The 19,310-nt window shown below is 35.2% G+C and overlaps 1 protein-coding gene across 7 annotated transcripts in view; it reads right to left on the bottom strand.

The window, feature by feature from the left end:
* DLG1 (discs large MAGUK scaffold protein 1) overlaps window positions 1–19,310 on the bottom strand; it is a 280,132-nt gene that overhangs the window by 151,299 nt on the left and 109,523 nt on the right. For 2 of the 7 annotated variants that reach the window (XM_025376053.1, XM_025376054.1), the window contains exon 1: window positions 8,661–9,217. The exons of 4 other annotated variants lie outside the window; for them this stretch is intronic. In XM_025376053.1, coding sequence (XP_025231838.1) covers window positions 8,661–8,894 — 234 coding nt within the window. In that variant the 5' untranslated portion in view covers window positions 8,895–9,217. Of the gene's footprint in view, window positions 1–8,660; window positions 9,218–19,310 lie in introns of those variants that run through there. One more of the 7 variants, XM_025376052.1, reaches the window with a different exon arrangement.

Below are 19,310 nucleotides of genomic sequence, written 5' to 3'. Positions count from 1 at the left end.
CACTGTCTGAACAACTATTTTTACCTTTATCAAAATTCTTTTTTTTTTTTTTGAGACGGAGTCTCGCTCTGTCACCCAGGCTGGAGTGCAGTGGCCGGATCTCAGCTCACTGCAAGCTCCGCCTCCCGGGTTCACGCCATTCTCCGGCCTCAGCCTCCCGAGTAGCTGGGACTACAGGCGCCCGCCACCTCGCCCGGCTAGTTTTTTGTATTTCTTAATAGAGACGGGGTTTCACCGTGTTAGCCAGGATGGTCTCGATCTCCTGACCTCGTGATCCGCCCGTCTCGGCCTCCCAAAGTGCTGGGATTACAGGCTTGAGCCACCGCGCCCGGCCCTTTATCAAAATTCTAAACTTTGCTATAAAAATGGAGGGCTGAAAACGTTATCTAAATAATAGTGCCAGGAAGTACAAGGAATAATTTAAGAAAATGTCTTTAAAGCAATTGATACTAAGTAAAATTTTCATGATAAAAATTTAAGTTCTTCAGATATGTAACAGTATAAATGCTTCACAATTTTTTCACAGAAGGATATGAATTACTTCTGAAATTCACAACTTTACAAAATCCAGTAACATAGACTTGCTAGTTTTTAAGCCACAGTGTTACATAAAAATGGCTTGGGAAATTTACAGTGATCCAATATTATTTAGAAGTTCCAAACTTCCACTTAGCCAACAGCAGATTAAATAAAAATTAACACCTGTATAACATCTGTTTATTCATTCAACAAATATTTATCAAGTGTATTCGCCATGCTAGGCTCTGGGGACACCAAGGGAAAAAAACCACACACCTTGTAGCACCAGCTCTTGTGAAACTTATGGTTTAGTGGCTGACATTAAACAAAATCATCATCCAAATGACTACTGAATTAGAGCTGTGGTAAGAGGTATGAAGTACAATTCTCATGCAAACAAACACTGCTTGAAAATAAAGGAGAAAAATATTGCTCAGGCTGACTCGCCCTGATCCCATGAGCATGTTCAGTCACTTTTCAGCACTGTTATTAACACATTAGTTTAAAGGTTAACTTTAAAACGTGTCTGAATATATTAAGAATATATAAATTATAGTCTGTGAAACTTCTTTCTTTTTGCCTATCTATCCTTGACAGAAAGGCCATCTAAACAATCAAGACACTATACAGAAGCTACAAAGATGAATACAACACACTTCCTAACTACAAAGACCTTATATCATAAATTTCAAACGTCTTCAAGCTAAGCCAATCTAATCTACGTTAAGATACCAATTTTATAGTTTTTAATAGACTTTATATATTTTTAGAGCAGTTTTAGCTCCCTGCTCACACACACAAACTACCCATTATCAACATCCCTGCATTGGAATGGTATATTTGTCACAATCAATAAGCCCACACTGACACATCACATCCATAATTTACATTAGCGTTGACTGTGGGGGCTGGATATTCTACGGGTTTTGACACGTGTTTAATGATGTTTCCACCATTATAGTATCATACAGAATAGCTTTACTGTCCTAAAAATCCTCTGTGCTCTGTAATTTATCCCTCTCCCCTAACCCCTAGCAACCACGATCTTTTTATTGTTTCCATAGTTTTGCCTTTTCCAGAATGTCATCCAGTTGGAAACAAAGGGTGTGTATCCTTTTCAGGTTGGCTTTTTTCACCTGGTAATATTCACTTAAGGTTCCTCCATGTCTTTTCATGGCTTAATAGCTCAATTCTTTTAGTGCTGAATCATATTCCATTGTCTGAATGTACCACACTTTATCCATTCACATACTGAGGAACATTTTGGTTGCTTCTAGGTTTTGGCAATTATGAATATAGCTGTTATAAACATCTCTGTACAGGTTTCTGCGTGGATGTAAGTTTTCAATTCATTTGGGTAACTACCAAGGAGTACAACTGCTGGATCGTATGGTCAATTTTGTCATTCAAAAAAGTTTATATAACCATTGTAATCAACGACTTTTTGTTTAATCTTCATCTCTATGCTTTTCTATCGTACAAATGATAAAAATTTTATTTTTATTTTTTATATTTATTTTTATTTATTGTACAAATGATAAAAATGTGTTTAAACAGTTTAAGAACCAATTTTTGAGTCAGTACATGCAGGTGCACTGTAAAAGTTTCCAGAAAAATAGAAACATAAAACAGATCCTACAACATTTTTTGTGTGAAAGGGGGAACAACTGATTTCCAAGTCTGAGTTATCGTATTAATTTCACAAAGTTAGCAGCCTTGTGAGTAGAAAATTAAGAAACAAATGTGCCTGCCAAGAGTCAGCATCTCATAATCAGTACAACAGCATTTCTATCCTAACTGTGAACGTTTGGTTAGTCAATACCAAAGGAGACGATTTCCACCAATTTCCCTGGAAAATAACCTATCAATCAGAGTCAGCAGTTTCAAAGCAGTTTAAGAAGACTGTCTACCTACCCTACCCTATATGTAGTCTACTTTTTAGTACAAAGGCACTACACTAATGAATATGAACAATTCCATTCCTTGGAGATGAAGAAAAAAAAAATTTATCAAAAATATTTTATTACCATTACACATGAGACAAAATGAATGTAGTATGTATCGATAAAACGGTTAGGTCAATTAATCTAGGATGGTCCAAGATGGAGATGTCTTGGTGTGCATTTCAGATCTGTTGCCTGGTGGGAATAGTCAGAAAATAAATGTTTGTAACAGAGTGATCCCATATTCCTCTATTTACTTGGGAAGTCTGTATTTATGCCTGTTGTCTCACTTTAATTATTAATGGTTCCCTCTTTTCATTAAGGTATCCTAGTTTGGTCTGAGTTATACAGTTATCCCAGTTTTGAGGAAATTGAATGGTTTCTCTTCTCTTCTCTCCCTACCTCATTTCCTTGTGTGTATTTCTTCTCAGAGGGCAAGTAAGAATCATCAGCTAGAGAACTATTACAATGCTAAAGAAAGTGTGATGCATGCTGCACAGAAAGTCTAAGGGAAAAGACAAACCATCTGCTTCGGCCCTCCTTAGCACAAGTTCGTATGTCCCTGTCTCCACTCATTCATCAAGTATTTTCTGGTTATCTACAACGTGCCAGCCACTGTCACAGAAACTGAGGACACAACAATAAACAAAACAGAAAAACCCCACCCACAGGGAGCTAACAGTCAGCCAAGTAAAAAGACAGATAAAAAATGTATGACAATGAAGAATCAGGTAAGAAGACAGAGTAATGTCTGCAGTGAAGGGGTGCTACCTTAGGGGAAGCAAAGAATATCAACAAGAGAGAAATTAGACGTCTACTGCTGCAGTTCAGGCAACAAATTATTGACTCAGTAGTTGCAGAAGTGTTGAAAAGTGGCCAGATCATAAATATATCTTGAATATTAAGCCAACAGGATTTGGTATTAGACTGGATATGGAGCAAAGAAAAAAGGAATACAAGATAATGTTAAGGGTTTTTGTCTTCAGCATCTTAGTGAATGGCATACTGAATAAAGAAGATTGACACCAATAAAACTAGAAATTCCCTTTTTAATATGTTACTTTTCAGATGCTTAACCGAAGTGGAAATACTGAGTAGAAAGTTAGACATAAAAGTCTAATGTATAGGGATTAACTCCGGAATAAAGATAGAAATATTGATGGTATTTAAGGGCATAGGACTAGATAAGATCACCTGAAATGTGAGTATAAAAAGAGAGTTCAAAGACAGAGCCCTGAGACATTTGAACAGTTAGCAGCAGGAAAAAGGAGGATACTATAAAAGAAAATGAGGCCGGTAGAATATTAAAAGAGCAGTACTATCCACAAGTCAAAGGAGAAAAAAAGAATTTAGAAGAGGGAGTAATCAATTGTGTTAACAGTGTTGTAGGGTCAAGTAAAACGAACACTGAGAACTGGCCATTGGATTTGATAATCTACACTCATACAAAGAGGGTTTTTTGGCTGGCTGTTTTAATGAAAGATATTATAGCAGGGGTATATCCTGATGGGACTTACAGAGGCAAGTCTAGGGGCAGTATAGAGGCAAGATAGATGATGCCGTGAAGAGAGAAGGGGATTTTGGAAGTTCTTAAACAACCAAAGGGACTAAGATCTAGTACCGAAGTGAATGGGTGAGTTTCAAGCACACAGACAGTTCATTTATTTTAACAGGCTGGAACACAGAGCAAGATTATTTATTTGAGAATAAGAGCAGGAATTAGGTATTAGAAGTTTCATGTGCAGTCTGTGAGTTGGTATAGAGAAGGCAGAGCTGCAATCTGGATGGTTTGGACTTTTTGTAGTGACTGAGGCTAAAAGGGATGTAGGATCTAAAAATAGTCCTAATGATATGTTTCGGGGATGTTTAGGGGAGCTTGGTAAGAAGTGGATAATCACTTAAATTTAGTCATCTACATGTGACTGGTTTTTACCAATTTGTAGAAGGGAGTGCTAGGAGGGGAGGAAAGGTCAAAAACCTGGTAGTCTCATCAAGAATTTGAAAGGCTCTTTGGGGCACCTCCCTTAAACCCTGTAACTAAAGGTGTTGAGACCTCTGGTTCTTAAAAAAAGTGGACGGCTTGTACTTACAAGTTAACTTCATCAGTCAACAATAGTTACTGAATGTTTGAATGTACTGCACTATCCGAGGTGCTATAATTCCTAATAATCTATGTCTGAATTTGTTCATATACTATTAGAGTTAAATGATACAAAAATAACAGGTGCACCTAACTCTAATGTAGCACTTACTATGTGCCAGATGCTGTTCTAAGTACTTTATTAATATATACATTAAATGATTTGGTAGAAGTGACTCAATGACACTGATACTGTTGTTATTATCTCCTGGACAATATATCCAATGCATAGCTCTAAAAATTAAATCCTCTTTAACTTAGAAGGCACCTGTTTAGGACAAACAATATTTTTTAAGTATACAAATTAGCCTAAATATTTTTCCACACAGGTACTTGAACAATGTTTTCCTGTATTTTTAACTTAGGACAGGGTTTTTCCTCTAAGCAGATTATTCAACTCAGCTAATATTTACTCTTTAAGAAAATTTTACTATTCTATTTCAATTCTGACAAGTTATGTCTGTTCCATGTTTCTAGGAATAGAGCTCTGCTGCTCTTAGCTTAATTTGGCATGTTAATTGCTTTTTTTGAGGGGTGGGGGAGCTTTCTGAATATGTATAATGATCTTATATATTGAGATTTTCAAGTAGTCCAAAATGTATGAATAGTTGCTATACACACATTCAAAATGACCGAACACTTCACAGCTATTTAAAGTTCATAAGATTACTACTGTCATTAATAAATGTTGATATCACTAAGTAAATAAAACTTTTCACCTAGGTGTTAATCAAGTAAAGTCTAGAAGCACTGTGCTGGCGTTCTTTAAAACCCTGCTGAATATAAAAACTGGTCCCAGATTGGAACAGGACTGCGTATGCTAAGTAGGACGGGGCAGATTATTAAGTGATCCTAAACACAAGAATAGGAGGGATGCTGAGGGTGAGGAACCAAGGAGGGCTTGGCAACGCACAGAGAACTTTTTCTATATTAAATGGTTTGAAATTAAGGACAAAAACACTATGAAGCCTCAAACAGAAAAAGTTTTCACCAATGTAATTCATAAGAAACTCATTTTAATTTAACATTAAAAAACAAAATAACCCCTCAAAAAACTCACAATGTAAAATGAGATACAATCAAATGATAAAACTTAGAGGCAGTCTGTAAGCTATTTGGTTATCACTACTGAGTGGGGACTGAGAGGGGTGAGGAAATCAGGGGCATCCGGGAAGTGTGACTGGAGGATAATATGAAGAATGGAGGGGAAGTAAAGGCTGTGGAAAAGGCAGTGGAAAAGGAGATGGGCTGCTGGGAAAAACCAAAGACACTTGTGAGGGAAGAGAGAAGATCCAACCAATACAGGTACTCAAGAGGTATCAGATTAGGTTGTCATGTTTTGGAAGGCCAGGAGATAACATTTGAGGTGAATGGAATAAAAATTAATTAATTCTATAAGCATTTATTAACACCAACTACATGCCAAACCCTAACTGAGGAGCTAGGTGTCTTGCAAAAGTTTATAACCACTCAACTTCCTTATCATTCAAAAAACATTAATGACTTCCTACTGAGTTCCAGGTACCATAGGAGAACATGGCACACAATCTTAGTTATGAACATGAATACCTCCAGCAGACAAGCAATTTAAATGAATCTATAAAGTACAGGTTCTTTTATGTACTGTGGTATATTCAGGGGGATATTAAACCAGATAATTTTTATACTATATTTGGGGGGATACTAAACCAGATAGTTTTCATACTAATAGAACTTGACTTATAACAACTCTCCAATCTGCAAAAAGTATCATGTGGCTTAGTCATAAGGAATTAGATTCAAAGGTAATCTTTCTATCAAATCTTAAAGAGTATTTCTGACACCAGTGAAATAAGAGACCTCTGTTATTTACCAATCACAGTACAAATCACCCTATTATATTCAAAGGTATATATTATATGCTCAAAGTATGAAATTTCAATCTACGTTGTTTCTAACAATAAATCCCTTGGTGCTGCAAAAGAAAGCGCCAGCCAGGAGTCAGTAAGTGAAATTTAAAAAAATATTCTAGCGTCAGCTAAGATCCAATTACACCTAAACTTATTTTTCAGTCCTATTATATTTTAACTTGTAAAATGAACTCCAGTAAGTTATAAAAAAAATTAGATATATAAACTATCCAACGTATCAGTTATAAAAATGTATAAAATGAAAAACAAAATGTGGGTACTCCAGTGCAAGAAAAACAGAAGCTAAAACCTCTACCCTAATACCTGTATTTCTAGAAATAAAATAGAAAGGTAATGAAAAAGACAGGATGAGAATCAGGAAAGAGGTCTGAAAGAAATAAAAACTATTAATAACTCACATATTAGCATGCAGGAATACTCTGAACCAAAGTGGGTAAGGGGATAACATTTAAAATGGCTTTGTAGAATTGATCAGCAAATAGAGGTCATGACTATTTTAGCGCAATGATAGCAACGTTTTGCTCCAACCAAGTAACTATAATGTAATTCTGTGGTTTCAACAGCTTATACATGAACTACTTTTCCTGTCTTTTCATTTGCATGCTTTTAATAAACTGAGTGACAAATATATCAATGCTAGTGTTATCTGTGTATACATATATAGAAGGGTGTGTATTTACATAAACCATATATATATAAAAAGTTTTAAAGATATCTTTTTTGTTGACAATGGAAAATACCACGTAGTATTATCTACAATGAGTAACACTGTCAACCTTTAGTCTTTGCATCCTTTTGTGATATATATAATTGTAGTCAAAATAAGGTTAGTAAAATTCATGGGGCAGTATTCAATTTAAGAGTTAAATCAATGGTTGCCCATTCAATAAGTTTTGATTGTAACTTAACCTCAATGCCTATGTAATGACTCCCCCTTCCTAGGTAATTCTATTTCTCCCAAATATTTAAGAAAAATAAGCAGAATTTCTTACTTAAGAGAGCTGACGTTATTTTAAATCCACACTTTTAAAAGACAATTATTTTAGTAACCAAAAACAGTAAAGAAATTTATAAAAAATATACAAAGAAATATAGAACTGTTGACAGTTATAGTTTATATTTATTGTGCTGCTTCTATTATTTTCTTTAAAAGATAGCTTTAAGGGAATTTATTTTAAAAGGTCCTAAGGAATGTGTATGTATGTATTTTCTTAATTTAAATATCATTGATGTCAGAGGACAAATGCATTCTCAACTTATTTTTAAATTAGACAATTTATCATCCTTTTATTTTTACTAAAGTTGAACTGACTGCTTAAAAATATTTAGAAATATGAATATTTCCCCAAACCACCCCTGTACCAAACAATAGGTATTTCATTCAAACAATTATTAATTTTTCTTTATTTTTCCTCCTTTAGACAATAGCTCATTTCCTCAAAAAGTGGTGTTACGTGATTTTTTAAAAATTTTGAGACTTTTAGTATTTGCTCAACTCTTTAAATTGTGATTTTAATATGTGAAAAAATATTCCATGACTGTGTAATTGCACAAGTTCACTAATTTCAAATTAAGCTAGATAAATAATATTTACAAAAAAGGATTCATTAAATTCCTTGAATAAGCCATAATATAGCTAAGATGTAAGTATATATAATACTAGCCAATTATTAAATTGAATCTATTTTCAAAACACTGAAAAATGAAAATATTTCAAAGTATCTTCTGTTTCTTTACTATAATAGTCTCCCTAAGGTTATCTAATAACATACAAAAACTAAACAACCCAGCATTTTCTTTGGTCAGACATCATACTCTATAGCATTTAGCACAGTCTAAAAAGGAGATGAGCATTATTAATTCGTATTTTAATTTATGTATCAATGGGTTTATATTTTTAGAAAAGTCATTCAATTGAATCTGAGGCTATTTTGTTTGGTATTACGTAAGAACATAAGGAAAAATATTTCTTGTTCCCCCTTTTGTGCTAAAGACCTGCATGGATGGACAGAAAACATACATTTCTACACATCCAAGGTTTCAAGCCATAAGACTATTTTTTAAACCAAAACTCTATATTAAGACATTTTTACAAAGCCAATGTAAACAGAAATAGACTGAAAATAATTCCAACAAGTGGTGTGTTACCTGGGTGGAGCTGGTGGCTACCGAGATGCAATCAATAAAGCTGTGTCTTCGAGTGAAAAATGCAACTATCTGCTGCCAGCGTGAAGGTTCTGGCTCAGCCTGCAGTTCATCTGACGAGCCCTTTTTTGCCCAGTGTTTCTGCTTTGGGCCTGCTGAGCCATGGCTAGAGCTAGTATTGCCTCCTCGACTGCCGCGAGAGTATAGAAGTGTGTTGTTTCCGAAAATGTAATTCATCTCTGCAGCCCTGCAGGTGGTTGCCAAGCAGGCTTACTTCTCTACCAGCTGCTGAGTGGTGAATGATCGGTAAAAACTGCAGCTAGAATTACAGCAGCATCACTTGTAGATCAGTGAAAATAAAAACCTTGAGAAATGATGCTCATTTTCTCAGCGATTTCTTCCTATGAAAGAGCTCGTATCTTCCCTCTGTACCTGTTAGCTGTATGATGGCTGAGTTTATTTTTGCAGACAAAAAAGACGACATAAGGTGGATTTCTTTCTCATGATTATTTTTTCACCAGCGTCTGCAGGAACCAAAAGCTGTTCTTTTGTTAGCTGATAACTAGATGGACTGAAATCCAGGAAGTGAGATCGATTAGCAGGTAAAGAAGGATGCTATAAACACTGGACTACCAAGACCCTGTGGGGCTGGCTGCTGATTTAAAGCACTGGGTGGAAAAACCCTGGATTACCAAGTTTCAACCACAGTCTGTAGTAAAACCCAATGGCACCTTCACTGCTTATATAAATTATAAATATAAACTGAATTAAAACACACAAGAGGATTCTCTCTGCAAATAGTTCTGACTGTTTAAATGATTTCACTAAAAGAATCTTTGTCATTCATATCCAAATTTCTACACCAGGCAGGATCTTACACATCATCTGGCACTGGCTCTAAGTTGTTCAAAGGTGCTGCCTACGTTAAACTCTAAATATCTAATGATAGCGCTTCATTACAAATGGATTTTCCTTTTATCATTTTATGTAATGTATTGGCTTTTAATGATTAATAACTGAGTCTCAAGGTAGACTAATTACTAAAACAAATATTTTGCTTCTGGAACTTTTATGATAAAAAAGAACTTTCAAGAAATTATCAGAATCATCTCTCTAGTATTTTATAAACATTCAGATTACAAGGTCATAAATTTCTAAAAATGAAAAAGAACGCTGGTAAATTTTTTGTTTTATAATCAGTGAAATGTGTTGTATCCAACTCTACATAAATACTACTCTGGTTCACCAAATACTATTACTTGATTGCTAAAGGAACATCTAACATCTACGTTAACATAATAGTTCGCCAGAGAATTGCCTGGGGCGCTAGTTACATATGCAGATTGGTGTATCCTCTCCCCATCAAAATGTTAGGGGCAGGGGGAACCTGGGAATTTTTATGTTTAAAACGCTTCCCAAGTGACTCCTAAGTACCTTCAAGTTTGAGAATCACAAACTCCCAAGCAAGCCCTCTTAACACTGTGCTATATTAGTAAATATTACAACAATGGTCATTTTAAAACAATATGTGAACAAAAACACTACTTAATAATTTACTATTGGTTGAATAATTCAATTTTTAAGTTAATAAGAGCATGTCGTAAGTCCCAACCTCAGCCACAGAATTTTTTCAGATGTGGACTGACAAAATCTTGCTTGTCTACGTGCTTACCAGCACCAACTAGATGCAGCCTTTTGTCAAACGACAACCTTGAGGTCCACTGCAAATCCTGACTCAGCAAGAAAATATGCTACAACCTTGAGGGCCACTGCAAATCCTGACTCAGCAAGAAAATACGCTAGCCCTGTCTCTGTGACACCTCTGCTGAGACGCGAACATGTGCTCAGTAAGGGTTGAGAGCCACGTGGGACTCTTGAGTGTAAGATATTTTGTGACAGATTATACCAGAAAGTATGCTGCTTCTTCCCAAGGACTGTGCAGGCAGTAGCTGACAACTTGCGGCCCCAGACAGAGTGATCCTATCTAATTCGGAGTAGGAGAATATAAGAAAACACTAAGGGCAGATAGGTAACTAATAATACTCTCGTGAAGGAAAAAATGAAACCTCCCGGAAAAAAATTCAAGTTTTATTATGGACCAGGTACCTACTAAATACCTGATTAGTGTGGTTTATACGAATGCTACAGTAATTTGTCTGGCCCTAAAATATGTGCCTTGATCCATGTCTGATGAAAACCTTAAGAAAAGGGGAGGAGAAAACCCAAGAACTGACATGAGTTCTGTTATTCTGAATTAGTATGGATGAAGATCAGGAATACAACTGTTGAATGCAAATCTCCTACCTCAAACTGTAAACAGTACTAACAGACAGACAATAGTAGGCTCTTAGTGTACATGTATTTAGCCTACAGAGCCAAAGAACTTAGGGGTACAATCTAAAGTTGACAGATCACTGCCCCCCATATTTCCCCAATGTACAGGGAAGAAATACTTCTCAATGTGAATTTCCTATCCAAATCCATTCACATCAAGAAAACAACTTCAAGTTTTGAGAAAGGCTTCTTTATGAAAACGTCCTGTTACATGACCTACAAAAATCTAGGAACACCTCATTCATTGGCCAGCAGTCAGTATATGCACACATAAAATTTACACCTAAATCACAAGAGGGGTTTCACATAAGATTAGACTGGGAGATGGAAGGCAACCAACTCTTTGCTTTAGAATATCCTCTCTCATTACACAGCAGAGATGAAAGATGAAATTCCATTAAAACCAAATTTAAGTTCATTAAAGAAAAACCAGGAAAACCTATTTAAAACAATGGATTAAAAGATGGTATGCAATCTAAACTACCAAAAGGAACCACTATTAACATTTTAATATGACATACAAAGAATTAATATTCTTTTTTCTGTAATGTTTTTTCTTTTTCAGAGGGATAATATAATCTATAGTAGAATTCTAGCCTAAACAATAGGAGAAAGCTTAATTTAGTAAACTAAATATGATTAGTTCAGTGGATTACTATGTATTTCAAAACAGGATTATGAAAAATTTATGACTATGAGGAATATTTACTTTTTAATATTAAATGAAAGTAAAAACAGTTAAAAATGTATACTGGATAGGCTCTCAGTTATTTGTGTGTGTTTCTAAAGTCACAAACCCAGCAGTCTTTAGTTACAGAAACAAAGGCAAGTACTAAATAATCTTTTATGTTTGTTTTTGAGACGGAGTCTCACTACGTTGCCCAGGCTGGTCTTGAACTCCTTGGCTCAAGCCATTCTCCTGCCTCAGCTACCCACGTAGCTGGGGTTACCACCATGCCCAGTTTACTAAATAATCTTAGTGAAAAATGTAAAAAGGTAAAGGACAAGGGGACAAGCAATACTGAAACACTAAAGTACAAAAAAAAAGAAAAGAAAAGAAAAAATACAAAGTAACTACAAAGCTAATGTAATGTAAATGCAATATAACAGGCATTTTTATTACTCTTTTCTAATGTGGGCTATTAAATTTCAAAACATAGAACTGTATTGAGATAACACAAGACTGAGAAGATTGACAAGAACATAGATTTGTTATTTATCTAGAAAAACCCTGAATGTCGCACACACAAAATCCCTTCTGTATGAGCACCATCTAGTGGTCAATGTATGCAAACTATATGCTCACCTTAGTATACCAGGTCCATGTAAAACAGATAAAATTCAATAATATTTTAATATGTTCCAGAGATGTAAAAATAAAGTTGATTTCAAAAACTGCTCATTATATACTAGAAATAGGAAAACTTCTATTCCTCTAGCATTTGGTTCAAAAGGCCTGTATTTGCTTGTGTCCATTTTTCTGCCACTCCCATTTCTTACATTTTTTTTTTTTTGTTAGTGATTTCATTTCACAGTATTCTCAATACTACTGGATGAAATAAAACACTAGGAAACATGTTTATTTAGCACACTTATCTGCTTATTTCCTGTTTTTTTGGTTTGATTTCAAGTCCCTCTTAGCAATGTTTACTTTATATACGATAGTTTGAACATAATTTTCCTTGCCATTGAAGACAAAAACCAAATATATATTCTTTGTTTCTTCAATGATCACTGCAACCTCCCATACACTCAATAATGCTCCTACTGTCCTCCTTGTTGCTTCAGGTACATTTCAAACTTTTTGGGAAAAGGCGAGGTTATTATTTGTTCGATTTAGTGTTCTAACAATTTTTCCTAATTCTCAGTTCATTTTTAGTTTTAGAATCTTGACACTATTCTTATATAACCCCAAAATCTACCCACTATGTCCTTCTCTTCTACATTAAGATTTAAAAAAAACTATTACATCTCCAATTTCTTTCTTGTTATTCTTCCCAACACTGGCAAGAAAGTATCCCTTTCAGAGTCTTAAATTATAAAATCATAATCATAATTACTTTATATTATAAAATATAATCATAAAATATAATCATAATTATATAATTATTTATAATCAAATTATAAAATATAATCATAATTACTTTATTCAGGACTTTATCTTCAAGTCCTGAATAAAGTAACCCAATCACTATCTTACTTTATTCATGATTCTAGTAATGAGAGCCACCATCCCACCACAATAATCTAACAGATTAATTCACGGCATGTTTCATGGTGGCAAACCCTTCATAATAACATTCATCATACAGGTCTTTTAGATCTTGCCCTCATTTCCTAACATGCAACCTAAGTATCAGCAATAATATAAACCTTCCTGCATTTCTACAGTTTCTTGTGATTATCACCCTTCCACTGTATTTATTTACCCCAGTAACTGCCTCCTCCGACTTGGCATCTTACACATCCTTCAACACTTTGTTCAAATGTCAACTTGCTTTTTTCAGAAAACTCCAAGAATTTAATTTCTCCCTCTTTCATGTTACATCATATCTTTCCATTAAAGAATGCTAATCACTGATGTCTAACAAAGTTACTAGCCTAGATGTTTAATAACTGTTTGCTAAATGCATGTACTTGCTTGACACAACTAATATGCTAGCAGTTGATTTTTAAAGCATCTATTAAATTTTATTTTTAACATTAGCTTTTATTAGAATTGTGAAGACTAAAGCTGTGCCTAATTTACAATCTATTCAGCAAACCACTGTTATTCTAAGATACTTTTTCAAATTATAAAAATAATAATTTATATCCTGCCTTCTACATGCAGCATAACAGCTGTTCACTTCACTCTAAACCACAATACTATGTAAGAGGAAAAGCTCTCTATATTAGCTTTTATTTTTAAAAACAGACTACTAGTCTAATACCTGACACTGTATTTTAAATAAACTGCTGAGCTTCTTACAACATTTATTCTGGTTTTTTAAAAGTTAAGATGAAAAAACATTAAAGCTTGCCTTCTTATGTCAAAATAAGGGTTGTTCTCCTTCAATTTTGGTTTTCTAACAAAAAGTTAAAGAAACCCTACCTACTCTCCTATGCCTACCTACTCCAAATCTATTACACCCCTCAAATAATTATTTCACGTGGTACCTGCCACAGTAACCTATGAATGAAAGAGGGGAAGCAGGTAGAAATTCCCCAAACAGCCTTAATCATTCTTAAATTACAATTCTATCAGAATACAATCTGTCAGAAAGTTTCAAGAACTTGAGAAACGTTCATATTCTTTTGACCCAGTAATTTGATTTCTGGTAATCCATCCAAAGGAAATAAACTAAATACTTTTCATGTCCAAAGATCACTCATTGTAGCTTTCCTTACAATGGAAGATTTTTACCAATCTAAAAAAATCTAATAAAAATGAAGGTAACAGATATCAGAGAGCTGATATGGTCATCAAATTATGGTGCAAATATATCAGGTAATAGTATGTATCAAGTACTTGATACATCATGATATTACATAGGAAATATACAAGAAAATGTGTTTAACAAGTTTACAATAGGAAAAAACATTAACATATTAAAGCGTGATTTAGAAAGAAATGATAGAGAATACACACAATTTTTTTCTACTGGGATTGGAAATCCTTATCTATTCAGTTTGCAAATATGAATCAGATAGCCAGCAAACCAAAGTGAGGGAAAGGGGACTAGTGGTTTCACTTAAGAGCCCCAGAGGATTATTTATAATTGTGTCAGAGATTGATTCTGTGAATACCCAACAACATAAAACAAAACGAACAAGGCAGGGCAAGAGAATGGCCTACAAAGACGGCCAGGTTTTCAGCTGCTTCTCATGGAACCAGCTGAATTATGACCACGGCACCCTAAGACTCATGAGAGCCTGCTGGTAGTTTCTTGATCTTAACAAAATGTGTCATGTCAACAAAGGTTTACATATGACTACACAAAGATTGCCACTCAGGTAAGGCAATGATAAAATGCCAACAACTGGAAGATTTTTACCAATTTCAGAAATGGTAAATGTGGAAAAGGTAAGTCTTACAACTGATGATAAAGGACATTTTAATTTTAATAACATACTCCTTTATGTAAGCCTCTATAAAATATTTGCTGTAAGGGAGATAATCCTTTATCATTGTGATAATAAACAAAAAGCAAGTACATGTAAAGAAAAAGAGCAATTTAAAGCAGATACCAAAAAATTGACTTCACATCACTTATGGTCAGGAGATTAAGGAACGAATAAATCAGATTAAGAACGCAGTGAAAATCTTAAAAGTATTAATGTGTTCTTTCTCAATACTATAAATTTAAGTCTCTCATTCTAGAAGGAGGATTCGACAAATGATGTCAGAAATTTACTTGTAAATATTAATAGCTCAACACAGATAGCACAGTAGTGCAGGAAAATACCTCAAGCTTTGCATTCACGGGGGACTAGTTCTAGGACTGCCCGAGTATACCCAAATCCTCGCATACTGAAGTCCTGAAGTCAGCTATGCACTTATATGAAGTCAGTCCTCTGTATACTTGGGTTTTGCAATCCACAAATATTCTTATGTTTGATTGCATTTGTTTGAAATCTGCATTTGTTTGATCCACATATAAGTGGAGCAGTGCAGTTCCAACTCATGTTGTTCAAGGGTCAACTACAGTAGCAGTAATAGTGGCGGGACAATGCTTCGCAACTGTGCCTGTACATTAGAAACACCTGGAGAACTTGTAAACCTCCCAAAGGCCAGTCTGTATTTCAATTCACGTACCAAGATTGATCACCTAGCATTTAATTAGAAGAATCACATATGGAGATGGCTGCTAAAAGGGTTTTGTCGGCCGGGCGCGGTGGCTCATGCCTGTAATCCCAGCACTTTGGGAGGCCGAGGCAGATGGACCACGAGGTCAGGAGATCGAGACCATCCTGGCTAACACGGTGAAACCCCGTCTCTACTAAAAACAACAAAAAATTAGCCGGGCGTGGTGGCGGGTGCCTGTGGTCCCAGCTACTCGGGAGGCTGAGGCAGAAGAATGGCATGAACCCGAAGGCAGAGCTTGCAGTGAGCCGAGATCCGGCCACTGCACTCCAGCCTGGGCAACAGAGTGAGACTCTGTCTCAAAACAAACAAACAAAACCAAACAAAACAACAACCAAAAAAGGGGGGTTTTGTCATATTAATCTTTGATTTACACCAAAAGTCTTCCCAATTATCATAATGAAGTAGGTTTTCACTGATGAAAGTAGTAGCTTATTAAAGAGCAAAATGGGATTTTGCTGGTGAAATGCATAGTATCCCAGTTATGAGAACTGGTTGAATTAATTTAGAGACAGAATTCACCCTTGCTTAGGAAAGGGAAGACTCTGGAGAGGCCTAAACCCTTAGGGATAACACCTTAGGTTTAATCCGTAAGACGTCTGGAGACTCTGGGTAAACAAAATCTTGTGTCTGGAATATTGTTTTATCTGCTTAGACTGAGCATTTTTAAGGCAACAACGGAAAGCTGGGGTTTCATCAGATTTAAAGAACAGGCTACATAAAATATGCATGCTGGCTCACTGTCTGTTTAAATGTCTGCTTGTGTCATAATCTGCAAACATACCAAAATAACTACTAAAAGACCTACCAAAAGACCAGAGTTGGCCATATGCAAATTGGCTTTGGTTGGTTTGTAACAATGAGGATGACGAGAAATTCAAAACATCAGAAATTTAAAAAATATACATATCCCGGGAGTGTTTTTGGACAAAAATAATAAATTAGATTAATTCAATCAAGATAAAACCAGGCCTGGGCTGACAGGAACAGCCCACACAACAAGACGGGAGCTCGGGCTTTAGTATGCTAAGGTTCTTATGCTGTCTGGAATAAGAGTGAAAGGCATTTATTTACTTTAGACTTTTTTAAGTTAAACATATATTAAAATTTCTACAATAACCACTAATGGAAGAGAAACAATTTTTAACTTCCAAGCTAATAGTAAGGGAAAACGCGATGAGAAAATACAATCCAAAAGAAGATATGAGCCAGGTGCGGAGGCTCACACTTGTAATCTCAGCACTTTGGGAGGTCAAGGGAAGAGGATCACTTGAGGCCAGGAGTTCAAAACCAGCCTGGGCAACAAAGCAAGACCCTGTCTCTACCAAAACAAAAGAATAGCCAAGCATGGTGGCGTGTGCCTGTAGACCCCGCTACTTGGGAGGCTGAGCTGGGAGGATCACTTCAGCCCAGGAGTTTGGGGCTGCAGTACGCTATGATAGCCAATGCACTCCAGCCTGGGCAGCAGAGCAAGATTCTGTCTCAGAAAAACAAAAACAAAAAAGACAATACAAAAGGAATAGTCCCTAATGTTTAAGAATTAAACACACTTCTAAGTAACTCATGAGGCTAACAAAAAACAAATCACACTGGACGTTAAAAAAAATACAAAAGAAAACATTACATATTCAAACTTGTGGGATACATTTAAAAATCCTGTTTCAAGAAATATTTATAAATGAATACTACTAGAAAAGAAGGCTGGTAATCAGTGCAATAAGCAACTGACTTGAGAAACTAGAAAAACAAGAAAACAGAATAAACTCAAAGAAACCGAAAAAGAAAAAAAAAATGATAAAAAGAGAAAGGAAGAAAAGATAAAAGAACTGTTTCTGCCACTAACTGGTAAACAGCCAACTGATTTTTTGGCTGTTTACTCTCTCTAACTCTCTTTTAGTTCCGCAAGGGAAGATGAGATTACTTATACTGAACACAATCTTTAATTGATATTCAGCTATCCTACGTGTAATTTATATTTACATATACACATATGCATGTACATACATAAACACATCTATATGTATGTGTATGTGTGTAAAAGAACAGAGGGATAAGGGTGGGCACACAGGGCAAGGACTCAAGATAATTTTTTTTTAAGATGGTTCTTTGAAAAGACCATCTTTGAAATGGACACTTTTGGCAAGAATGGTGAAGGAAAACAAAGAGTCTGAAATAAACGATATTATGAATAAAAAAGGGACCATGCCTACATATGCTACAGATATTAAAAGGTATTAGCAGGATATCATAAATAATAATTTGAAAATACATCTGAAATGTTAAAAATTACTCAAAAAAATAGCCTAGCAAAATTAACTGATAGAAAATTTGAATCGTACTATAATCACTAAAAATTTTAACCAGTAGTATGTTATCACTCCTCAAAGAGAATTACAAAATCCAGGTAAATTTTACTAGTAAGAAATGATCCTTAAGCTAAATACACACAACCAATAAAGGATTAGTATTCAGAATATATAAAGCAATACAAATTATAAAAAGAACGACCCAATACAAAAACGAGCAAAAATCTTAAATGGGCCCATAACACATAAGGAAACCTAAAGGATCAATAAATATATCATACCTCCCTAATAAAATTCCCATTAAAATCACAATCAGATACCATTTCAAAACCAAAACAATGCCAAAAATAAGAATACCAATTGATGAGAACATGGATCAACTAAAAACATTAGATGTTGCTGCTGAAAATGGAAATGACACAGCTACTGAGAAACACTCTGGCATTATTCACAAAGATGTATATATAACCTGTGTTTTTAGAAGCACTTTTTATACTAGTAATAACTTGAAGATAAATCCATGTCCATCAAAAGTAAAATAAATTGTAGTATATTCATAAAATAGAAAACTCTGAAGCAGTGAAGTTAATCAACCTGAGGAATGTGATACTGAGTAAAAAGTGCAAGTTAAAGGTAAGATACAGTATGAGTCCATTTACATAAAGTCCAAAATATGCAAAACAATTGATCAGCCATCTAAATATATAGTAGAACTTTAATAAGAAGGGTAAATAAACTCAGGATTGTAGTTACTTCTGAGGGGAGAGATGACAGGATCAGGAAAGGTCACATATTTGGAATTTAAAGATAATGTCAACGCTCTTTTTCTTTTTTGAAATGGAGTCTTGCTCTGTCGCCCAGGCTGGAGTGCAGTGGCGTAATCTAGGCTCACTGCAACCTCCGCCTCCCAGGCTCAAGCGATTCTCCTGCCTCAGCCTCCCGAGTAGCTGGGACTACAGGCGTGCGTCATCACGCCTGGTTAATTTTTTTGTATTTTTAGTAGAGACGAGATTTCACCATATTGGCCAGGCTTGTCTCAAACTCTTGACCTCAAGTGATTCACCCGTCTCAGCCTTCCAAAGTGCTGGAAACACACTTTTTCTATACCAACTAATATTTAAAAGCAAGTGCTTGAAAATATTTCAGTGTGTTGTATTTGAAATTTAA

Source organism: Theropithecus gelada, chromosome 2, assembly GCF_003255815.1.
Source record: "Theropithecus gelada isolate Dixy chromosome 2, Tgel_1.0, whole genome shotgun sequence".
NCBI lineage: Eukaryota > Metazoa > Chordata > Mammalia > Primates > Cercopithecidae > Theropithecus > Theropithecus gelada.
Note: the sequence above shows the minus strand (reverse complement) of the source record. Positions and strands in the feature narration are given on the sequence as shown.